Here is a 23,780-nt window from a genome sequence, read left to right as displayed (position 1 = left end):
ATAACGTAACTACTATTTCAATTAAGACAATCAAATATACTTAGAATACATTCACAATCAAACTTGATGCAATTATTATATAAGATTTTCACTGCATACATTGTATTTTTGTGAATATTGTTATATTAATAATAAATATCAACTTATATCCATGACATAAGTTCTAACTCCTTCGTACGCTTTTTAATTTGCATTTTTTAATAATCTGCATTCCTAGTATAAAGTTTATATTTTTATATATTACAAGGTTTATATCTCGCTAGGAACATTAGTGGACACTTAACAAGAAATTGTTATAAAAGATATTTCTGAGACAGTTAAAATTTCTACTTCATAAATAAATTTCGATTTTAACCGAGGTAAAAGAATTATCGTACTATTTATAAAACTTATTTTAGCAGTATCCCTCCTTAATTATTCATATACTACTAAGCAACTCAAGCACATGTCTATAACTGTACCAATCAAGAAAATAGTTCATCGAAATATCGAGCGAGTGGCTATTTCGTGTTCGTGCTCATTGGGAAACAGCAGAATTGATTTGTGTCTCGCGCTTGAAGTCGACCATCGTCATCTCCCACGCCAGACAGCCGGATCGGCCAGTTACCATTGCACAAGCGAGAAGCAACATGGCGAGCGTTCGGTGGTAGGCGGATATTTTGCTCGGCGCATAAACGTCACACGTGCTGCCTGGCGACTGTCAAACTCGCAAAAAAGTCAGAGGAATGGAGTTGTTCCGCACCGACACGCACTTCATCTTCGTGAAGGAGAGGCACAGCCTCTGGTGCGACAAGTACACCGGCGAGTTCGCCGCAAAATCGGGTGGGTACGCGTGCAATTGCGTCTGACGTGCGTGATGATGATAGCACCGCGAAGCGTCGTTGTCCCAAGGGTGATCGCGAGGAACGCGTCGCGTGAGTTTCCGGGAATCAGTTCCGTCTCGAGCGGGTGAACGCGTCCTCGACGTCCGTACGGAGACGCGCGGATGACACTCTCTGAAATAATAGAACTCCCGTGATGAGATTGCGTTCGCGATCTACGTTTGTGATTTTTTTCTGACGATTCTTCTGACGCTCGTCACGCTGTCACGCGAATGGTGTATTTTGCAGATTGGGAATGGGCCACGCCGAAAGACTTGGAATGCCTGGGAATGTTTTACGGGATAGTGGGGAAGATCGAGCAAACGTCGGTGCTGGAACCCCGCCTGATGCTCATAAAGGATGTGATACCAGCGGGAGAGTTGCACGGTGGTCATGTTGTCTACAGGATCAAGTCCATCGCGTTCCTGCACATCGGCACAGAGAATACAGACATCGGTTTGCTGCCTTGTAAGAAGCATCAGTATGTGTTCAAGAAGAAAGGTGGTACTGGGCTGTTCGACGTACCGCAGAAAGCAGCCCTGGCGAAGACCTGGGGTACGATCAAGAATGCCACAAATACCATAAAAAATACTACGCAGCAAGCTGCCGCGCTAGCTACGTCTCAAGTAAGGCTTACATTGTCGATAGCTTCATTTGGTATTGCATGAGTTTGATGCTATAATCTAACAATAACATATAAATTTAATTTTTCTGTAGGTAAAATCTACAGTAACAAAACGAAGCATGGTGAAGGATAAAGAAAGATTCGAGAAGAGAATATTGGAAGAGTTGAATAAAATATTCACCGAAACCGATTCCTTTTTCTTCTGCCAAACTGGTGACATCACCAACAGCCTACAACGACAGTGTATAATGGAATCTCAGCAAGAGGAGGACGATCAAAGCAAGCCATTGTGGCAACGCGTCGATGACAGATTCTTCTGGAATAAGCACATGTTGCATGACCTTATCAGCCTGAATGTTAGCAATTATCTTTATAAAATTGCTATTTCTACAGCTGAATTCAGACAAATATTTAATTCTTGCAATATTATTAATCGTGTATAAAGTTGCATAATAGGAATCTTTTTTTTTCTATTCCCTCTGCAATTTGCCAGTGAATCCAGCTATAATAACAGCAAAGAATGGCCATTTGTATCTTTGTGTGACAGCACATTCTACTTGTTCATATCTAAACTGTAACTTATCTTGCAGACAGATAAAGCAAACTGCTGGATACTACCAATCATTCAAGGGTATGTTCAGATAGAGAAATGCATAGTTGAAGTAGGTTTTGATGAACAACCGCAGCAAGAGATATTTAACTTGGCGATCATATCGAGGAGAAGTAGGTTCCGCGCTGGAACCAGGTAAATAAATTCGTTTAAATGTCCTTAATAATTATGCAATGCGCTCATCTATTTGATATTGTTCAATGTTAGATGCATTCTAAACGTCGCATTCTTAAATATAACAATGTCGTGCGCAGATATAAGAGGCGTGGCGTGGACGATGACGGCAAGTGTGCAAATTATGTCGAAACGGAACAATTGGTCTGGTATCACGATCATCAAGTATCTTTTGCGCAAGTACGAGGGAGTGTGCCGGTGTATTGGTCGCAACCCGGCTACAAATACAAGCCTCCACCCCGGATTGATAAGGGTATATCGGCAAAAAGAGATCTCTTTTATGCGGATTTGCGGATTTTTAAAGAACACGAGTTTACTTATCATAGAATTGAACATTGCAGACGAGGAGGAAACGCAGGTGGCATTTGAGAAGCACTTCGGCGAGGAGCTTGCGCTGTACGGACCTATTTGCATCGTTAATCTGGTCGAACAATCTGGCAAGGAAAAAATCGTTTGGGAGGCTTACAGCAATCATGTGTTTAATTATAATCACTTGGACATCACGTACACCACCTTCGACTTTCACGAATATTGGTGAGTAGAGCGAGGCGCGATGCTGAATTTCTGCCGCCGCAGTTGTTCCAATGGTAAACCGGGTTCTGAACAAGGTTCTTTGTGCTTTGATACAGTCGAGGAATGCATTTTGAGAATGTGTCCATTCTGGTTAACGCGTTGGCCACGTTACTGGCAGATATGGGTTACTGCTGGCGCGATAAACAAGGTACGATTTGCATGCAAAAGGGCGTATTCCGTGTAAATTGCATAGATTGCTTAGATAGAACAAACGTGGTGCAAACCGCTCTGGGTAAAGCTGTTATGGAAATGCAGTTCTCGAAATTGGGACTTATACCGCCCGACGGAACTCTGCCCGCAAACATAAGACAGACTTTCCAATTGCTTTGGGCTAATAATGGGGATATTATTAGCAAGCAGTACGCGGGAACGAACGCTTTAAAGGTCTGTACACGTCGGATTCACCCGTCCGAAGCTTGTTTAACTGACTACCGATATCCGATGATGAATCTGATTTCCTGCGATTTTTATGCAATTTCTTATTACCTGCAGGGTGACTATACGCGCACTGGGGAGAGAAAGTTTACCGGGTTGATGAAAGACGGCATGAACTCCGCAAACAGGTAAAACTTCGTACGCTTTAGTCTCTCAGTTCGGTATTCGCTTGATTTGCCTCATCTGTCATACTTGATTTGAATTTCCGACATCTCATGTAACACGAACGAACCTCGTACAGCAATTCATGCCTTCAGAGATAACATTCCGGAGCCGTGTTATTTTATAGGACCCTGACATTGTCCTTTCATTTTCCTATAGATATTATCAGCAACACTTTATGGACGACTTACGTCAAGCAGCAATAGATACGCTGCTAGGAAACCCGATCGACGTTGCTCAACTGAACACTGATTGGTCACACTATTTAGATATTCTCGATAATTGCTGTCTCGAACTTATGCCTATAAAACCACCGAATATACAACTTCAACTTGCTACTCTTCCCGACTTTCTTTATGCCACTGCCCTTTATAATTTGGCAAGGTTCGTTGCTTGCTTCTAGCTTTGCTTTCCGACACAAAACAGCAGAGAGATGTATTCCTAAAAATTCATTTAATTACTCTGTTGCATATCAAATTAAAAAAAATTTTTTTGTGTTGTCGTCAGCATGAGAAGTTGCCTTTGTGTTGCGCTACGAAAGTTCCTCCGCATGTTTAGCTTTAATGTCTTAGCTTCTTTCTGTCTCGCTAAAGATTTAATTTAATTTACGACCAGTGTTACGAGTGTTCCGATTCAAGAGATAAGACATCACATTACGACGAGATAGCTGCGTAGCATAAACGAGAAGCTGCTTTGTTTTCTCTCTTATACGATTCTGTATTGAATATCATCTACCCAACACTTTGAGTGGAGTACTTTCTTAATGCTGTTCTGCCTCTGAGTCGCTTTTCTAATAATTACATACGAAATATATTAATACGTCACTACATTATTGCAGATATTACTTGAATCGTTTCAAGGATGTCTACAGACAAGCAACAATTGATATGATGCTGGGAAATCCGGTGAGCGAGGAAGTATTCCAAGAACGTACCGAGGAGGAGGATAACGCTGCGACTGCGATTCACGTGAAATTGTTGATCGAGGATTGCAAAAAATTGCTGATACCCGATCCGGAAATTATTCTAGGCAGTTGGGGAGTCATCGATGCCGATCCTGTGTACGTATAAGTAAACTAATAAATAAATATTATTAAATATTATTAAATATAATAAATTCGTTAAGATATATTTATATTGCCCGTATACGACTTTGCGTCAATCACATTTCTTGTTTTGCAGTACTGGCGATCCGACAGAGACGGAAATGGACACTATTCTAATATTAACTCGAGATAGCTATTACGTAGCGGATTATGATGATCAAATCGATAAAGTCACAAATTACCAAAGAGTCCTGCTAAGCGACATCGTATTGATCGAGTTCGGTCAGCCCGAAAATACGGTGTCGTTTTTCAAGAATAAGCACTATCACTGCATTCGAATCAATTACAAGGTCAATGGCGAGTACGGTTACTTTCACATGTTCCGCAGTACGAATTTAAGATTCTTCAATAATATGGCAGTTGTAATCAAAACTGAGGAGGAAAGCATAGGTAAGAACAATCTATCTATTATAATCTTGATCGTGACATTTTTTCAACGAATTCTATATCATGCATTCTGAAATTACAGAATCTTTAAAAGCAATTTGCGAAGCGATATCAGTAACCATGGAAATATCGCACTTGCCAAAGGTCCCCGTGGCCATGAACGTTGCGTTAGACAAAAGAAAGAGTAAATTGGTTAATATTAAGGGGTCTACCGGATTACTGGACATCTCGTCGTTCCCAGAACTGACGAGGAATGTGTCCGAGACACAGTTGCTTGCTTTGAAAACAGCAGGTTTGCGTTCCTCGAATTACTTCCTTTATTTGTCTGTCTATATATCGCGAATAAAATTTACATTTTACAAGAGTAAAAATGCTTTTAGGTACGAAGGCTCTAAGTAACATGTCGGAGCAATTTAGCAAATTGAACAAACTGAGCTTCGGCGCGAAGAAGCCGATCGATTTGGCCAAAAGCGTGGGCGGTAGAAAGGAAGAAAAGTTATCGAAGCCGATTTTCACCGTCGGCAGCAGAAATATCTCCGGCGACGTGAAAGAGAGGAGCACCAGTAGTAACAGCAGCAGCAGCAGCAGCAGCGGCAGCAGCAATAGCAGCAGCGAGGAAAATATCGAAATGACGCATATACACGTTGAGAAGCCAGCGAACTTCAGTCACGACAAGCATTTGATGGAGGCTTACACCCCGTCGATCGGTATTATCATGGGTGTGAAGAACACCAATGTCGCCGAGGTTTGCGAGACCGACATAAACGTGGAACTATCGATGAGGCACAGTAACGTGAACGCAGATGCGAAACCCGAGATGGCCATCGATGCGCTACATCTGATACCGCAGGCGGAATCCGGCACCAGCATCATCAGCGCTTCGCCGCAGAGGACGACGGCGACCACGCCGGAGATAACGGTATACGACGTGGGCGACAGTCTGAGCGAGGAGAGAGAACGAGCGATTCCGCCGTCGACTCTGACGCTCTCGAAAAACATCAGCCACTCGACCGGCCACGTTGACGAGAAGGCACTGACCGTTGGTGCGAAAAACATTGCCCTTCAGACGGACAACAGGTTGGACGAGAAGAAGAGGTCAGCTTCCGAGCAGGACCTGACGTTGAGTATCACGTCGTCCCAAAGTGAATCCGCCTTGAAATCCATAAGAGAGAATATCGCGAGCGTCACCAGTCCAGTGGCGTCCACGGCCAAGGATATTCTGCTGCCGTTCTCGAAGCTCGCTAAAGGCGTTCAAACGTTGGGCGCTAATTTGGACCCGCGGAAGCTGAAAACCGGTCACATGATGCGAAATTTGTCCGAGCAGCACATGGAGGAGCGCCGGAAGTTGCAAGAGAAATGGTCCACCTGTCAATCTAGACTTATCGCTTTGTAAATCTTTGTTACTTGAACGACCAGCTCTCTGAACGTAATTATCATTATTAAACGTCAACTTGGAAATTGATACCGTGTATCCGTAGATAATATCGAATTCGATATCAGTGACGTGATTTGCGCTCTCTAAATAACCAGCTAAATAACGGGAGAAGAAGGGATGGAAATATCACGAGATTGTATTATAAATAGTTTTACTATGACGGATTGCGTAGATTAATATGAAGCAAAATGTCTCACACACGTAGAGAGTAGCGGATAATTTCAGACACGTTTTGTAGGAAATCTTATAAGTCGATCTCACGCTGCACCTATTTCGTATTTTTCACACTTCACGCGTATAACGTTATCGATGTGAAATATATAAAGCTATTTGCTACGGGAAGGAAAGCAATTTCTGCACTACGCAAACGAAATACACAGAGTACAATGTGGTCAATATTTATCCATTAACAATTCGTTTGACGGGTTTATAAATACTTAATTAACTAATATTTTTCTGTACTGATATAGAATTGTATTGGCTTTTACTATTTTCTTGATGAACTACGTATCTACATAAATTTTACTACATACCTACCGTATTTTTTGGACATATTTTTGAATGACATTTTTAATGACAATTTTCTGAAATCATAGTCTAATGCGACTAAAATGCGACTGGTTTAAAAAGAAATATTAATATGTGAATATTTTTCAAAGAGATCGAATGCCTCGTTCTTACTGCGCTAAATTCATCCTTTTGAGATTATCATTGTTTTTTAACGGAAATATTTTATTCGATTATGTAATGTAGATACTGTTTTATGTTAAAAATATGATTTTATTTCTTAAAATGCAGGTGCGACGATTTATTTGTACAGAGGAAGAAGCTTCATAGTCAATTATGTAAATATAAAAAATTATTTAAATTAGTAATTTAGTAAAATATAGCACTAGCGATAAACGTGTTTGAGATACGTGGTTACCAGAACGAAGGTACATGTAAGATATATAAATGCAAGTGGATATAACTATTGTCTTTGTTAGTTAGTTTTGCAAGATGTATGACAATGTGTAACGTACTTGTTTTAAAATCAGAGAAGTGGGTAAAAAATTGAAAGTTTCGTTCAATCGACGGAATAGATGAGTTACAAATTCGCAAAAGCAGTAATAACAAAATAGTTGATTAATTTAAAAAAAAATGTAACGGCAGAACTGAGTAGTGAGTTCGTGTAAGTGCGTTTGTATTAATGTTATAATTTTAGATGCTTTAATAGTTGTTACAAACTTAAAGTGTGTCGAGAACCAGCAAACATACAGTATTATATGGAGTATTTACGAAACTGCAAGATATACTCTCCTTTATGTGTGTACGTCAATCAGTGACTTAGAAAATTCGGCACAAAAGAAACAAACGTGCAAATCTCGTATTAATTATATAGGCAACTTATTACATGATTTTATATTTATTGCTGAGTCATGTAAATAGTTATCTCATTCCGATGATTTCCATTTCCCCGTGAACGTTTTGGAAACTCATCGTAGCAATTCTAAGCGTGTAAATCGTATTTTTAGCAGATGTTCTTTTTACCGTAAGCGGTAGTCTGTGATACAATGCTTGCAGAATACGTGCAAATTACAAATTCACGAATAGGGATTCAAAAAATTTGTGTGTGTTCTGAAAGATGCTTAGCGATGCTTTAGGATAAGAATATAATTGTTTTTGAGATATGCCTTCTTGAGATACTGTAATTGCGGTTTGGTTGTACAACATAGTGCAAATTTATGGTTTCCTTGTTATCATGAGTTGAGGAACTTTGAATATTTATTTTAGAAAAAAGCAGTAAATTTTTATTTTGTTTAATTAATGCAATATAACATCCAGTACAGGTTTATTAAATTTATAGTAGTATCTATCTTCAATATAGAAAAATTCACACTATATAAACCGAATTGCAAAGCCTCAAAACAACTGATTGATTTTACCAGCAACAAATCATTTAAAAACTCATTCTACTTATTTTTTATTTTATTAATTTTTAAAAGAAAACACATTTTTCAAAACATATTTCTCTATATATTTTAGATAAAAATTAAAATAACTAGATAACTAGATAAATATCTATGTTACAATAAAAAATTTTTAATTTGGATATTTCTTGTACGAGAATTCGCACATCAGAAAACTCGTGTTTAGAGCCTATGAAGACTTAATATGCCTTACACATGTATCTGCGCTATTATGTTTCCATGAAATTGTAATAAAATAATTCGCATACACCAAACAGCACTCGTAGAACAAATAATAATAAAACATGTTTGACTTGTGTGAGTTCTATTTACTCTAATTGAGTTATTCCCAAACCTTCCAAAGCTTCCGTGATAAACTATTACTACAGTTATTAAATTATATATATCAGTAGATATACGTCATAACGTAATCACATCTAATAGCTAATAATATTCAATATTAGCTATTAGATGTTGTTAGATTACTTGTTCTAATTAAATTATTATATAAATCAGTCTACAAACCAGATTTTATTAACTATTTTTTTTCTATTATCTATTCGAAATATCTCATATACTACAGCGAATACAAGTACGCGTTACGTTTTTTACAAGTTTATGATTTTTAAATGCACCTAAGATGGATTTCACGAAAGTCTCAGCGATAGATAATAATCATTACTTTGCGCTTTCATTGCAAGAATTTGCTTTCCATATCAGTAAGAATAGAAGAAAAACTGGAAATTTAATTGACTTAGCCAAAGTACATTTAACTAATTTAATAACTGTCAATACTTTGACCATACTGATATACGTCATAACATAAATAATATCGCCTCGAATTTAATCGTTTGAGTAAACAACGTTCCGCAATTAATGAAACTAATAAAACGTATTGCTCTAAATCAAGTTTAACTGGCGGAAATCTATTTCGTCATAATCTTTATCCTCGGATGAAAGGATTCCTCTGCAAGGAATGCAGTTGTCACTGCATGACCACGTTTGACTACGATAATAACTACGATATAATATAAGTCGATATACATTCCATGATGCTTCACGAGCTTGACTGAAAGGCTGGTGACGAGTATCTTTATCGCAATTTCTACAGTCAACGGATCACGATCGTATCGAGAAAGAGTAATAAAATAGGTATAGTCGCGAGATGCATACTTAGAATAAGTTCCACAATATCCTATTGTTACTATACATCTCAAACAAGTGATTAAAGCTATCGTTCCCATAATACTTTTGTTGTTAAAAGCACGTTAATGATTAAACGTTCATTTACAAAGAACTACATGAAAAATCGACAGTTAAGAGTGTCAGAAAATATATGTCATTAATTAAACCGTTATCAAACTTCAACCTCAAAACAAATCAAACTTTATAAGCTAATCAAACTTTATAATAAATGGGAGAGACATGTACATTCTTCTAACTTTTCCGAATGTTACAAAAATTATATTAAGCTACAGTTTGTTGCTTTATTCAAACGTTGCTGACAAGTGCCGCAAGTCTCCGAGTAAAAAGGAAGCAGTCGCTCACTGTACTTATGAAGTGAGCACTTTGTCACGTACGCGCCGCACCGAGAGCATTATTGTCTTCATTATTGTCTGTATCCGAGGTCGTACATACATCTATATACTCCTAAAATTACAAAGGTAAAAAGTTGCGCACATAGAATCACACGCGAAATAAAAAAGCATCAGCTCATATTACCTCTTCATCACTTGTGTTTCTTTCTCCCGGTTTTCTTCTATTGCTTTCACATGATACCATGCTGTTGCTTCGGAAATGCCAAAGTTCTCTGTAAGCACCGGTGGTGTTTGGTGCGGAGTCGTGTCCGGCAATGCTTCCAATTGGCTTGTAGTTCCGCTAACTTGTCTTCCTGTCTCCTCTTCTATCGCTTTCACATGATACGATACTGTTGATACCGTTGATACTGTTGAGCCAGACATCCCATGCTTGTTTACGATCTGTTGTGTTCCGGACGGTCCCGCGTCGTACAATGCTCCCACTTCGCTTCTACAATTTATAACTTGTGGTTTTTTCTCCCGGTTCTTTTTTATTACTTCCAAATGTCTCCATACTGTTGTTTCAGAACATCCAAGCGTGTCTGCGATCTCCCGTTGCGTTTGGAACGGGTCCGCGTCGTACAATTCTTCCACTTGGGTTCTAGTTGTGACACTTTTAACTTGTCTTTCTATCTGCCCGTTCTCTCTTAGTGCTTTCAAATAGCTCCATACCATTCTTTTAGAAACTCCAAGCGAGTCTGCGATCTCCTGTTGCGTTTGGGACGGGTCCTCGTTGTATAACACTTCCACTTCGCTTCTAGTTCCACTCGGTGTGCGGTGTTCATGATAAACACCCGACTCAAACTTTTGAAACCACATTTTACAGACACAAGGGGCAGTACATTCATTCTATACTCCCGACAAATCAGATTTGTAGCGCCTTCAGCGCTCTTGGCTTGCTGATAGTAATGCCAAATGCGTTCGCGAAGCATAACTCTATTGATTTCGGACGGAGGCATCTTGTTAAATATGACACTGTATTCGGAATTGTCAAGCATCGGCCTGGTATGATCGAGTACTGCCAACACTTCAAATCTAAACAGTAGTTTAAAGGAAAGGATTTCCTCGGTTGCTATCTATCTGTGTCCTTACGACCTTTTGCAAACACCTCGTATTTATTTTGATCCATGTTTATGCGAGTGGAAAATAACAGCTCTCGCTGATGTTTCTCAAGTGTTGGCTATGCGAGAATAATACGCATTAAGGAGATATTAACATGTATTAATCGACGTGTATTACGCCAATCCAACACAGAATCCGCCCTTATGCGACTATTCGAGGCTGAGTGTGAATTCTGTTTCTGTTGATATGGCAAGTGTGCTCCTCCAGACGTCCAACCACGACGTCGTTTTTCTGCTTGCTGAAGCTCCACAAATATTATTTGGTTGTAATTTTAAATAAATTACTAGCTTGATCTACGTAAAACTTTGTCTTCTATCGAGCCGAATAATTATTACGATTTACATTTTATTTGGCCGTTTAGGAAATAAAAATAGGGATTTCGCCCAACATCATCAGACGTCTCCGTGCCTATCGATCCCTAAGATAATTTGGTTTTAATTAAAATATATGACATAAAATTATACATATAATTAAAATATATGACGTATATGTGTGTAGTACGCGCGCGCAGTAATCTGAATTATCGATGAATTTCATTGCTAACTTACTTTAGTTCCTCAAGATCAGGATTCTGCCCAGGCGGCGCACAATCGTCTCCCACTATTACAAGAGCACGTTGCACAGACTCTGGCGACTGGCGTCAACTTCAAGTTACGTTTTAAATTTACATTTGACAATATTTTTTATGTGATAAAATGGGCGAAGCACGTGGTGTGGAGTGCTTGTGGGGCGATCTTGAAAATCATCCTCAATGTCCTCACGGTAGTCCTTACACCTGTTAAATTTATTACTTTTATTACTTATATAAACTTTTACTTACTTCGAGGTAAACCTGTTTAACCTTATTTTTTACAGGGCCAACATTACTGTTTGGTAGATATTGCGCGAGTGAATTACATAAATTTTACGCGTGTTCTGCCTGTCGTGACAGAAAAATGTGCAATTTCTACCTGGAGTATGGGAAAGAACTGTTAAAGTCTCAGAGAAGGGTATGGGAGCAGGAAAAGAAAAAGCTTGCCCAATCTTATCGTCATCAAAAATTGTACATTCGTCTTAACGAGATTAAAGTTGGACTCCCGAAAAGAAGATGCTATTGCCACAGTTGTGAGAAATTGATATTTAGCTTTGAGAAAAGTAAGCACGCCAATCATGAGGTTACGGAGAACGTAACGGATTATCAACTGCAGCATCCAACGGAGCTCCTGAGACCTCTGGGTAACGTAAAGAAGGAAGCACAATACTTATTCTCAAGGAAATCTACGGAGGATATAACAAACATGCTTCTGAAGCTTGGAGCTAAGCAGGTTCTTTGTATCGGGACGCCGAGAATACATGAATATATAACCGAACACCATAGCGACAAAATATCCTCGCTCCTTTTAGACATCGATGGAAGATTTGTACGTATATGATCAACTGCATATATATATATATACCATATTTTATATATTTGTACATATATTCTAGTATAATATTTATATGTTCTGGTATAATTATAAGTATGAATTTATAATAATAATTTTAGCATAACTTTTTTGGACCACTGGAGTATTGTTGGTACAATCTTTTCAACCATCACTTTTTCAAGAGAGATGCAGTTAATGTTTTCAGGGATTTTATTACTCAAACTAAGGGAAGAGACACTTACTTGATATGCGATCCTCCATTTGGGGGTCGTGTAGAGCCTATCTCGTACACATTAAAAACGATATCCGACCTGCACAAAGAACTGAATGGGAATGACGATGAAAATTTAGCAACCTTGAAAATCATGTTTATATTCCCATATTTTATGGAGCATATTATGAAAGAAAAGAGCAATCCGCCGTCAGTGCCTGGTGGTTTGAAGGACTTAAAAATGTCTGATTATAAAGTGGATTATGACAATCATCCATTGTTCGTGTCGGGGGAGCAGGGCAAACAACGGGGTTCGCCAGTTAGAATATTCACAAATATACCATTAAAGTTATTGGAGCTTCCTGCGTCTGATGGATACAAATTTTGCCAATATTGCAAGAAATGGGTTTCCAAGGAAAATAGCCACTGTAAAAAATGTAAAGATTGTACTTCAAAGGATGGTCGAACTTACAAGCATTGCGATATGTGCGAGCGATGCGTAAAGCCTACTTGGAAGCATTGCGACAGGTGCAAAAGGTGCACGTTAGAAAACCATACATGCGGTATCATACCAATCATAGGCAAATGTTTTAAGTGTGATAAATTAGGTAAGTATTACTATGCTTCTTTTAACATGAGAATTTCTACTTGTTTCTTAATAATATTTTGTTCATTTTTTTATAGGTCATACTGAAAAAAAGTGTCCCAATATACCTCTAATTAAGATCGCAAATTTAAAGACAAGTAAGATTGCTAAAAAACGCAAAGTAGAGGGCGAATTAAAAATCTCTCCAGTTAAGAAAGCAAAAGTTGCACGTATGAAAACAGTTGTTGAACAAAAAATTTCCAGAACTGATAAGGAGAAAGGTCCAGTATTAAAAAAGAACAAAATGTCTAAGAACAAAAAAGCAGTAAGCGGAATAAAATAACAAAGAAATTCGAGGAAAAGTGTATATCATATTTTTATTACAAATAATAAATATTAAATTTATAAATAATTTCTTTTCCATATCTTTTTATTTAATATTTAAATCTTATTAAAAACGTCTGGAAATTCTATCATTGTTGCTTTTGCGGTGACGCAAGTGGGGAGCAGTATCTTATTATATATTTATTATTCTCGCATAGAGAGTGGATTTCCGTAATCTTTAGAGTGCTGCGTTGTGATACGGAGTATCTTCAGGTATTCAACAAGAATTTTAAGTACTAAGATTCAATAATATAAATAACCGACAGAGCTACTCGAGTTACGGCAGTGTCTTTTCGACTGTCGACACGTTACTTTGCAGGACATCGCGAAAGTTCATTCAGAATGCTCAAGAAGCTTGTTGTTTTCGCGACTTTGATTTTCCTGAGTTATGCTTGTCTAATTACAAATTGTCCTCGCGGCGGAAAAAGAGGCGACATTGCACCTTCTTTGGGAACTGTCGCTCGAGAAGTGAGTTACTTTTAAATTATATTATTCATTTCTCTTTCTCTCATTTTAACGCTTTTACACATAATCATTCTTGTAACAGATGCAATCGTCTAAAATTTCATCTATTGAGACTCTGTTAAAGAAAACTTGAGGATAATTAAAATTAGTAATATTACAAGCACGAAACAATCTAATTGTAAGCAAAACAGCAGGAGAACTAAAATTAATTGTTTACTTAGTTCATCCAATTCTTAAAAACTAATACTTAAAAAGATGCAAAGATATTTTTATAAATATATTTTTTAATAAAAAATACAAATGAACAATTAGATCAAAGTTATGGTTTTTTATAGTGAGCTAAAAAATTGCATCTCTGAATGAGTGATAAAATATTTTTATTTTAGTCTTGTTCCTCATCGCAATATAATGTAGTGCATAATAATGCATATAATCGAATCATTATATCGTTCGCTGATTTAGTGTCCGTCGTGTGGCCCTAATCATTTGGGCCAATGCTTTGGACCTCATATCTGCTGCGGTCCCAGTATTGGCTGTTTCATAGGAACATCAGAAACATACCGATGCCGAAAAGAAAGTCTTTACACCAGGCCCTGTGTTGCTGGATATGCAATGTGTCGTGGAAATACTGCTAGATGCGCTACAAATGGGATTTGTTGCTCGCAAGGTAGGTGCAACAAATTTGTTTAAACTGTTCGAGGAAGTTAAGTTTAAGGAAGAAATTTTATTTTTAGGAAGAATTCATAACAGAATTTCAAATAAATAAAATTTATACATAACGGAATTGAGTGATAAATAAATATTTTATAGGAAGCTGTATTTACAATCTAGAAATTGATGTAATAGCACTTATAAAATGCAATTAAATTGCAACTAGTAATAGTGATAAGCCAGTCATGAACTAAAAGTGCTTAAAAGATTGCGAAATATTAAAATATTATGATAATATTATAACCAAAATTAAATTCTGTTTAGAATCCTGCCATATGGACACATCGTGCAGAATTTCCGATGTTGGCAACGATCGTAAAATCGATGCTGATTTGAATGTGATGTTTCCAGGCAATGAAGCTTCTAGTGAAACATTTCCATAATGTAATTAACTGATTTCATATTTTACGTTTATTACATTGATGTTTAAATTAATTATATAACATTGGGCTAGTATTGAGACATGTAATAAAAATGCTAATTCAATCAAACAATTTTTTAAACTTTTCTCTCACATTTCATTTATGATATGCTTATTATAAAAATATACTAATAATAAAATAAATTAAATAATTGATATATTAAAAATATATTAATAATTATACACCTAATTTTTATCAGTTTGTGCAATGTGATAAAAATGTGTGCCATATGTATACAATTTATCATATGTATGTTATTATCGTATATAATTTTTAATGTAATATATTTTATATAATCTTAATAATAATGTTCTGTCATAGCGTTTCGGAAAAATAGATGTTTTTTTTATCACATTTAGTTTTTGCTCCGAAGCAGAACCGATAATAAATACATAATAAATACGAGGTGTTTGCAAAAGGTCGTAAGGACACAAATAGATAGCAGTGACTGGCAATTCCTTTTTCCTCTAAATTACTGTTTAGATTTTAAGTGTTGACAGTACTCGATCATACCCGGGCGAAGGTTGACAATTCCGAATAAACCGTCACATTTAACACGATTGAAGATGCCTCTCCCGTACAATGCAGAGAGTTGAGCTTCGCCTATGCATTTTGCATTACTTTAAACAAGGCAAAAGTGCTGCAGACACTACAGAACAGATTTGTAAGGATTATGGAAAGAATGTTGTGTCCCTCGGTATCTGTAAGATGTGGTTTACCAAGTTTATGTCGGGTAAATATAATTTCAAGTCAAATCATGCAACTAGGAGCGAATTGAAAGCATTGCTGAAGGAAAACCGGCATCGAACGCAACAGCAGTTTGCTCAGCTGCTTGGAGTTCATCATTCAACAGTATGGTTTCATTTTAAAGCAATAAGAGGGAACCGGCAGAAAGTGAGTCAAGTTATTAAAATTAAGAGCCAATTGGAAGCATTGGTCACGAAAAACCCGTGGCAACCAGAATGGCAGCTTGCAGTGAAGCTAAGAATTACTCAGCAAACAGTACGGCGTCATTTGAAAGCAATAAAAAAGTACCGGAAGAGACGAAAACATGGTAGTACAATTAGAAAAAAATTGGAAGCATTGCTCAAAACGAAACCGCACCGAACAAAAAAGCAGCTTGCTGAGCAGCTTGGAGTTTCCTATTCAACAGTATGGCGTCACTTGAAAGCAATAAAAGATTACCGGAAGATACTAATACAAATTAATAGTACAATTAGAAACCAATTAAAAGCATTGCTCGAAAGGAATCCGTGCCAAACACAAAGGCAGCTTGCAGAGCAGCTAGGACTTTCTCGACAAGCAGTAATGGGTCATTTGAAAGCAATAGGAGAGGACCGGGAGAAAGACAGACAAGTTATGATCAGAGCTGCCAGACTCGGCAGCCGCGGCTCACAGCTGACAATAGTGGAGGGGATGACACACGCAACGAGAACCGCGTACGTGTGCGTCAGCGCTTCGCTGACAAGTCAATGTCAGAATTTTATAATAAATAAACACTCGACAGTATACAAACTATATAAATAAATAAAAAGTTTACAAATGTTAAATGTATATGTTTATGTCTCATTATACATATACGTATACCTCCAAAATATAATAAAACATAATAAATCATTATTTACATAATAATTTATTATTATTTACATAATAAAAAAATATAATGCAAACACAAAGAAACAAAAATCCGAAGAAAAAAATTATCACAACTCGGTCTCGAACCCAACTTGCGCGGATGGCAAAATACGAGTCTCGCGCTTAGCCACTGGACCACCGCGCTTCACACCGAATTCCAGCTATTCATGGTACTTTTCGTACCGCTGGAAAATGCTCACTTTTAGATGTAAATTTCTCCGAAACCAAGGCTCATACACCCAAACCCTCGAACACGACATTAATATTTTTACCTTCCCTTTCGAACGCACTATGACTCGTTCGAAAGTAGAGTTTACATGGGAAAGCTTCCTTATGAATAGTTTGGACACGAATCATGTATCATTACCGAGCGTAACGAATTAGTTCACGTCCACTTTGTCAGGCGGCGCGTCAAACGTCAGGAAATGTGCCCGTGGAGGCTGGTGGCCGCTCTCAGGTTTCTCTCTGCTACAATATACGAGATTTGCCGAGAGCTAGCGATGCTCCTCGAGCGATCTGGCGCGCGGATTCAAAATCATTTCAAGTTTATTACACGGATCAGATTTACGATGCGAGATGCTGATGAAAATTAATCGTTTCTTTCGTTGCATTGCACGAAGATGGACATCCGACGTGGTCACGTGCATGTGAATCGCGACGAGCTCTCCGGTTTTCGGCAGCCCGTGTCGACTGCTATTTGAAAGATGGCTTTCCGCTTGCTGCGTGGATCACCGTGGATGTCCGTGGCGGGAAAGAGGTCAAATGTATCGCAGTCTACGATCTTCGTGCTCGTCAAGCAAAACACGAAACCCCGGGCATTCCACTCGCAGCAAGAAAAATGGAGATTGCACGAGAGGACGAGGTTCCTAACCTGTACAGCTCTCCTCTCCGGCGGTCTCGGTTACGCTCTGTATAACTGGAAGGATGACATACGGCGGAAAATCGGGAACTTGGGCATCCCAAATTACGCCGTTACGCACGCTCTTTCACCACCGTCGTCTAACAATCGTCAGAACAGGGATAAGTACAATTTTATAGCGGATGTGGTGGAGATATCGGCACCGTCCGTAGTGTACATTGAAATCAAGGATAACATTAGGTAAATATCAACGTTGATCGTGTAAAACTATCGTATACTTTTATCAGATACTTTTGTTATGACATTTAAGAGAAAATGATCTTTATTTTCTGAAAATAAAGAGTGTATGTGCGTGTTAAGTATATTATTTATACTTTATATTACTAAAATAAAATGTATACTGATTGCTGCTATTTGTGAAACAGGATAGATTACTTTACAAAGAAATCAATCACCACTAGCAATGGCTCAGGATTTATCATTAGTTCAGATGGTTTAATATTAACAAATGCTCATGTTGTAATAAATAAGCCTAATACGTCAGTGAAGGTAAATGTGAGTCCTAGTATCCTTCCCGAGAGTCCCCTATCAATCTCCTTCAAGTATTCTATAGACACGTTGTAAATAATATTTTTCACAAGTAATATTTTTCAAACATTATGTTCGAGTACTTCGAATCTCATATTTGTTATTAAATCCTCAATTAATTATATCCTGATAAAATTCAATCTCAATTGCAGATTTAACTCTCTTACCTAAATTTACATTCTTAAAGGTGCGGCTTTATGATGGCAGCACGTATACCGGAGTGATAGAAGACATAGACATGCAAAGCGATCTCGCTACTGTGCGGATAAACAAGGTAACATCATTCTGATATGATTTTTCTCTAATTTTCATTTATTTAAAATCAGATATTGCAAGTACCATAATTGTTTGCTCACTCACTCGATCGTACAGACCAATCTACCGGTGATGAAACTCGGCAGCTCGTCTAGTGTTAGACCAGGGGAGTTTGTGGTGGCCATTGGCTCTCCACTGGCCCTTAGCAATACCATAACAAGTGGCATAATCAGCAGCGTGAATAGACCAAGTCAGGAACTCGGGTTGAGTAACTCGCGCATGGGATACATCCAAACGGATGCAGCAATCACTGTGGGTTCTCGAGTAACGAATATTCAACGTTATATACATGTAGCACGCACCGCGTTAACTGACTGATTGCATTTTTCCGCAGTTTGGAAATTCAGGTGGACCGCTGGTGAACCTGGATGGAGAGGCGATAGGAATAAATGCAATGAAAGTGACATCCGGCATTTCGTTCGCGATACCAATCGATTACGCGAAAGAATTTTTGAAGAGGACCGAGTCAAATAGAAAGAGTAAAAGTAAATCGGAGACCGCAGCTTTACTTCATCAGCGCACCGTGAAGGGAAAATATTGATTGCACGCATTTATTTTCGAAGGCTCACGGCACATTCTGGACGTACCGAAAAGAAGGTACATGGGCATCACGATGCAAACTCTAACGTCCGACATTTTGTTTGAAATACTGCAGGACAAGGATTCTCTGAACATCAAGAACGGAGTTCTCGTGTGGAAAGTAATGCCTGGCTCTCCGGCTTACAAGTAAGCTACATAACGTGTTACGTATATTAATAATATATTGACGATATTAAAATAGTACATTGCTTACCTTCAGTTTAATCGCTTGTAATAAATATTTTACGAAATGTGCATTACTAACGTAAATAAATAGTATATATAGAAAGATAATATGATAAAATAATATGAATTAAAATAAATTATAAATAAAATTAATTTCATTTTATTAACGCTATTTAGTTCAAAACTATAGTTAAAAAATTTAACTGTATACCGTTGTCATTATTATTACAGTGCTGGACTGCAACCGAAAGACATAATAACGCACGTGAATAAGGAACTGGTGATTAGTACGCAAAGCATCTACAAAGCCTTAGAGCAATCAGAAACAATAGATTTGCAGATTTTAAGAAGAGGGCAGATCATACACGTAAAAGTTCATCCAGAAGACATATAGTGAAGTAACGCCTTAATAATAATAGCTGAATTGAAGGATCGTATAAAATAGGCAAGACATTCAATTATAAACTTATAATAGCTCAATTTGCTAAATCTTTTTTCTTACATTTGTAACGTACATTTTGGTACAATTATCAGAGGTACACACATGATACATAAATCTATTCATTTCGCTTTTTTTTCTCCGAGAGAATATATCGCATAAGTGCGCTTCGCTTCGTGCCAAGTGCATTTTATTTATCAAGAGAGACTACAATCGAGAGGACGGGAAAAATCACATTTATCGTTTAGCACAGTTTACAACTAGTGAGCCGGCTCATCAGTCACACCATCGTGCCTCCGATATATACACGCCCTTTGGTTGTACACTCGTTTTAATTTAAATATACAAGCTAAGAGGCCACTTAGCGACTCGCGCGATTTATCAAGCGTGGAAGCGTTGTTCGGCGCTTATCCGACCGGCATTTTTCGGCCGCGGCGAAGAGCGATGTCGCGTCGCGCGGATGGTCGCGCCGGGGCCGCATATCGCCGCGAGGCATGTACGCGCGTATACACATCTCTCTCTCTCTCTCTCTCTCTCTCTATCTTTCTCCTCCTTTGCGTGCGTGTGCGTGCGCTGTGCGCGTGAGTGCACGAGTGCATATGTACGCCGGGTGTGGTCCACCGGCTCAGCTGCATTATGTTTATGTTGTTTACGACGTAAGGCGACCTCCGCAAGTATGTGGCCGGACGGATCCCGCGGCCGTACGACGAGATGCGTGGGTGTGGTCCTTGGTGCATGGGGGTTTCCACCCATGGCGGCGATTTTTCCGCGGGCTGAATTTTACTGTCCGCGGACACGTGCTTCTTGTTGGAATTCTAAGTGCTCGTCCGCGTCGGGGGACAGGACGGAACACCACGTCGGACTCGCGAAGGATGCGCGAAAGGAGGAGACGTCGTGCCGACGACGTTCCTTCCTCGCGCGCATTTCACAGAGAGAGAAAGAGAGAGAGAGAGAGAGAGAGATTTCACAGCAGCGATAAATTGCCACCAGCTTCGGCTTGATAGGTGGGTGATAAGGGTAGAAACGTATTGTGGTAACTTATTGTTTCCACGTACATTGTTGCAGCGAAAGAAACGCACAAGGGGGGAGGGGCCGATCGGCGCGTTACTTTGAAGTCGCGCCGAGTTTCGAATAAGGGTTAAGGAAATAAGAGGTGCCTTGACCTACGCGCGAGCGGGAGTAATCGAGTGTTCCTGCGCCGGCCGTGTTCACGGTCCAACCATTATCGTCCCTCGTAGTCGTCCCGTTCGCCCTCCTGGCGCGCGGTCTCTCCTCCCTTTATCCTCTCGCCGCTCTTTTTTTCCTCTCCTTCTTTTCTCCTCCCCGTCGTCGTCGCCGCCGCCGCCGCCTTCTTCTCGGCCTTCGGCGTCCATGTCGACCACGCGGGAGCCTATTCTCTGATTATCCACGCTTTCGCGGCTATCCTCGCCTACGAGGCTTCAACGCCTCTCGCTGCCTCTCCCACGTGCTGCTGTTGTCGCCGTTACCGCTCCGTCGTTGGTAGCGCGTACCTAATGGTGAACGGCTAATAGATGAGGGATCTGCGAGCATGCCATCACCGCGTCGCGTCTCCGCAAAGAGCAGACGAGATATCTCGAGGATTGCGCCCACGTCTGACCGCGGGTCCCCACGCGGGTGATCGCGGACGATGACCGGAAGCGAGCAGAACCACCTGAAAGGTCACGGCCCGCCGTTACCTCGTACTGGACTCCCGCGTGAAAGGCGTGTCCCGTCAGATTGGTCCGCGAAAGAACGGTGCTCGAGGAACGAGGAAGTGGAAATGCTTAGATATTGACAAACAAATGCATCCCGTTGCGTTGCGTCCCGTGAGAATCCCGTGCGAAGCGTTCTGAGAGGAGGCACGCATCCGGGTTTGCGTGGCCGTCGTCATTCGGTCGCTCGGCCGCGCTTCTTAAGCAGTTTCGTCGAGATTAAAAATTCATTTTAAATCGGAACACGTCTCACGGGATTACGTCTCGCGCGTTTTACGGTGCACGTGCAGCATCGGCGGAATCACGAGCTTGAAGGCCGTTCGACCTGTGCGTGCCGCTTAAAATTCAGGATAATACGAAGGTAACTGACCGTCGTATTACGAAAGTTATATTTCCTGCTTATCATAACGTTCCCATTTATATCGCGTTAGCGCTAGTACAGCATAACGAAAGATCCCCCGGTACCATAGCGTCGAGATCGAACGCGATATTCCGTGGATACCACTCCCGCCTACGCTTTCTGATGTTCCGACTTTTCATCGTGATACGGCCGACAACCAGAAGAGTGAGAAATCTCCTCCAAGCTCGCGAATCGTACTCGTTTGCCAGGGATAAATCTCACGAGAAGGCGATCTCTAAGCGCTTAAGATACAGCAAAAAAAAAGAGATCAAGGTAACGTAATTGAATTATGATAAATTAAGCCAGCAAACAAGTTTTTTCATGTCATTTGTATGACGAGGCGGCAATAAATTTAATTAATAAATGTTTTGGTGGATTTAGAGACAACTTGTATTGAGGCACTTGATTTTTAAATTAAACTGTTTTATAGATATGTAGATGATGTTTTTACAATACTTCCGAGTAACAAAATGCAATATGTGCTGGATGTGTTCAATAATTACCATCCTAGGATTAATTTGACGATTGAAAAGGAAAGTAATGGCTGCTTGAATTTTTTGGATACCACGGTGATTCGGGATAATGGTAAACTGTTAACGAATTGGTATCAGAAACCAACTTTTTCAGGTCGCTATATAAATTACTTTTCTAGTTATCCAAGAAAGCACAAGATTAGTGTTATCACTGGTTTAGTGGACAGAGCGATACTTTTGGCGGATGTAAGGTTTCACACTTCTAATTTGAATTTAGTTAAATCTTTGTTAGTTAATAATTGTTTCCCTGACTTTTTCATTAATAAACATATTAACAGAAGAATACAGACATTATGTAAAAAATCTGGTGACGCTAATAGAATTGATGACAATGTTGACAATAACACTTTTAACCGTATTTTGATTCCTTATGTGAGAGGATTGGGTGAAAGTTTAGAAAGAATACTTAGAAGTGTGGAACTCTTTGTAGTGAACACTGTTCCTAAGAAATTGAATTTACTTATTGGACGCGGGAAAGATAAAATTGAGATTGGCCATCGAACTGGTATTGTATACAAGCTTGACTGTAAAGATTGTGATTTGTGTTACATCGGACAAACCAAACGATGTTTAGATACCCGCATTAACGACCATAGAGCGGACATTAAGAAACATTCTGGTAATCTCTCTGTTGTTAGCAATCACAGATTAACCAATGATCATGATTTTGACTGGAGTAAGAAGAACATTTTACATTACGAATCTAACCGTAAGAGAGAGATTGCCGAAATGTTTTTCATAAAGAAGAACCCAAAGACGATTAATCTTGAACGAGACACCGAGAACCTGTCGGATGTTTACGACGGTATTGTGACAAACACATAAGTTGTTTTGCTGAGTTAGTCTTGATCTATGACTCGTGTGGTACGCGGATGTGTTACCCCGTTACCTTAATATTATATATCATTTTCTAACAGTAAGGTTAACAGTTATTTAGTGATTATTTGTATTTTATTTTTATTTTTTTTGGTTCTTTGTACTTATATCTTGTTTACAGAAAATGATGTTAATTGGTTTGCACTTGATAAGGGCTTCAAATTAAGCTGAAACGTTGTGCGTTTTAAATATATTTTTAGCCAGTGGTCGAAGAACATTTGTTTATTATTTGTATTCATTATTTCCTGGCGGTTATAAATACTTGGTTATTTTAATTAATAAATTCTTAGAATTGATTATATTTTCGTTGGGCAGATTGTTACAGTGATATACGATACAATAATGTTTGATAAAAATGGTACTTATATATATAAAATAATAATATAAAATAAAATATCAATAGTGGTAAAGCTATTGCTGGCTGGCATTGTAGTTTGCATCGATATCATGTAATCTATT

The 23,780-nt window shown here is 38.9% G+C and overlaps 5 protein-coding genes across 7 annotated transcripts; 4 read left to right on the top strand and 1 right to left on the bottom strand.

Moving 5' to 3' along the window:
• The first annotated feature begins 258 nt into the window (after positions 1-258).
• Positions 259-8,632, top strand: LOC105274776 (phosphatidylinositide phosphatase SAC2). 3 transcript variants are annotated; one of them, XM_011331205.2, is made up of 14 exons: positions 259-822; positions 1,110-1,486; positions 1,578-1,841; positions 2,076-2,230; positions 2,350-2,522; positions 2,611-2,803; positions 2,899-2,990; positions 3,045-3,226; positions 3,335-3,405; positions 3,599-3,823; positions 4,278-4,499; positions 4,621-4,934; positions 5,014-5,223; positions 5,312-8,632. In XM_011331205.2, exons 1-14 carry the CDS (start codon positions 726-728, stop codon positions 6,322-6,324), a joined length of 3,588 nt encoding a protein of 1,195 aa, XP_011329507.1. In that variant the 5' UTR covers positions 259-725; the 3' UTR covers positions 6,325-8,632. The 3 variants fall into 3 exon arrangements, with proteins under 3 accessions (XP_011329507.1, XP_011329499.1, XP_011329515.1); XM_011331197.3 differs by having other exon boundaries at positions 2,899-3,226; XM_011331213.2 differs by lacking the exon at positions 3,599-3,823 and having other exon boundaries at positions 2,899-3,226.
• On the bottom strand, positions 8,153-11,503 carry LOC105274772. The gene is made up of 2 exons (XM_011331166.3): positions 10,038-11,503; positions 8,153-9,965 (listed from the first exon to the last, which is right to left on the bottom strand). The coding sequence occupies exons 1-2, from the start codon at positions 10,709-10,711 to the stop codon at positions 9,956-9,958; spliced, it is 684 nt and encodes a 227-aa protein (XP_011329468.2). The 5' UTR covers positions 10,712-11,503; the 3' UTR covers positions 8,153-9,955.
• Positions 11,504-11,611: 108 nt separating this feature from the next.
• On the top strand, positions 11,612-13,579 carry LOC105274763 (zinc finger CCHC domain-containing protein 4). Its single transcript, XM_011331143.3, has 4 exons — positions 11,612-11,776; positions 11,870-12,414; positions 12,540-13,239; positions 13,316-13,579. Exons 1-4 carry the CDS (start codon positions 11,710-11,712, stop codon positions 13,558-13,560), a joined length of 1,557 nt encoding a protein of 518 aa, XP_011329445.2. The 5' UTR covers positions 11,612-11,709; the 3' UTR covers positions 13,561-13,579.
• Positions 13,580-13,715: 136 nt separating this feature from the next.
• Positions 13,716-15,359, top strand: LOC105274751 (neurophysin 1). The gene is made up of 4 exons (XM_011331131.3): positions 13,716-13,814; positions 13,921-14,069; positions 14,529-14,733; positions 15,042-15,359. The coding sequence occupies exons 2-4, from the start codon at positions 13,944-13,946 to the stop codon at positions 15,158-15,160; spliced, it is 450 nt and encodes a 149-aa protein (XP_011329433.1). The 5' UTR covers positions 13,716-13,814; positions 13,921-13,943; the 3' UTR covers positions 15,161-15,359.
• Positions 15,360-17,276: 1,917 nt separating this feature from the next.
• Positions 17,277-19,917, top strand: LOC105274742 (serine protease HTRA2, mitochondrial). Its single transcript, XM_011331112.3, has 7 exons — positions 17,277-17,933; positions 18,119-18,242; positions 18,469-18,555; positions 18,654-18,848; positions 18,931-19,081; positions 19,160-19,322; positions 19,593-19,917. Exons 1-7 carry the CDS (start codon positions 17,539-17,541, stop codon positions 19,753-19,755), a joined length of 1,278 nt encoding a protein of 425 aa, XP_011329414.1. The 5' UTR covers positions 17,277-17,538; the 3' UTR covers positions 19,756-19,917.
• Positions 19,918-23,780: the final 3,863 nt, after the last annotated feature.

The sequence above is a fragment of the Ooceraea biroi genome, chromosome 7 (assembly GCF_003672135.1).
Source record: "Ooceraea biroi isolate clonal line C1 chromosome 7, Obir_v5.4, whole genome shotgun sequence".
Lineage (NCBI taxonomy): Eukaryota > Metazoa > Arthropoda > Insecta > Hymenoptera > Formicidae > Ooceraea > Ooceraea biroi.
This window is presented reverse-complemented; position numbering and strand designations above follow the sequence as displayed.

Bases quoted from the DNA above. Each gene is read 5' to 3' on its own strand.
- LOC105274776 (XM_011331197.3), top strand. From the start codon at position 726: ATGGAGTTGTTCCGCACCGACACGCACTTCATCTTCGTGAAGGAGAGG. The intron at 1,842-2,075 runs GTTAGCAATTAT...CTTATCTTGCAG, and splicing joins ATGACCTTATCAGCCTGAAT to ACAGATAAAGCAAACTGCTG. The intron at 5,224-5,311 runs GTTTGCGTTCCT...AAATGCTTTTAG, and splicing joins GCTTGCTTTGAAAACAGCAG to GTACGAAGGCTCTAAGTAAC.
- LOC105274772 (XM_011331166.3), bottom strand. From the start codon at position 10,711: ATGTGGTTTCAAAAGTTTGAGTCGGGTGTTTATCATGAACACCGCACA.
- LOC105274763 (XM_011331143.3), top strand. From the start codon at position 11,710: ATGGGCGAAGCACGTGGTGTGGAGTGCTTGTGGGGCGATCTTGAAAAT. The intron at 11,777-11,869 runs GTAGTCCTTACA...TATTTTTTACAG, and splicing joins TCATCCTCAATGTCCTCACG to GGCCAACATTACTGTTTGGT. The intron at 12,415-12,539 runs GTACGTATATGA...TAATAATTTTAG, and splicing joins TAGACATCGATGGAAGATTT to CATAACTTTTTTGGACCACT.
- LOC105274751 (XM_011331131.3), top strand. From the start codon at position 13,944: ATGCTCAAGAAGCTTGTTGTTTTCGCGACTTTGATTTTCCTGAGTTAT. The intron at 14,070-14,528 runs GTGAGTTACTTT...TCGCTGATTTAG, and splicing joins TGGGAACTGTCGCTCGAGAA to TGTCCGTCGTGTGGCCCTAA. The intron at 14,734-15,041 runs GTAGGTGCAACA...AATTCTGTTTAG, and splicing joins TGGGATTTGTTGCTCGCAAG to AATCCTGCCATATGGACACA.
- LOC105274742 (XM_011331112.3), top strand. From the start codon at position 17,539: ATGGCTTTCCGCTTGCTGCGTGGATCACCGTGGATGTCCGTGGCGGGA. The intron at 18,243-18,468 runs GTAAATGTGAGT...ACATTCTTAAAG, and splicing joins AGCCTAATACGTCAGTGAAG to GTGCGGCTTTATGATGGCAG. The intron at 18,849-18,930 runs GTGGGTTCTCGA...ATTTTTCCGCAG, and splicing joins AAACGGATGCAGCAATCACT to TTTGGAAATTCAGGTGGACC.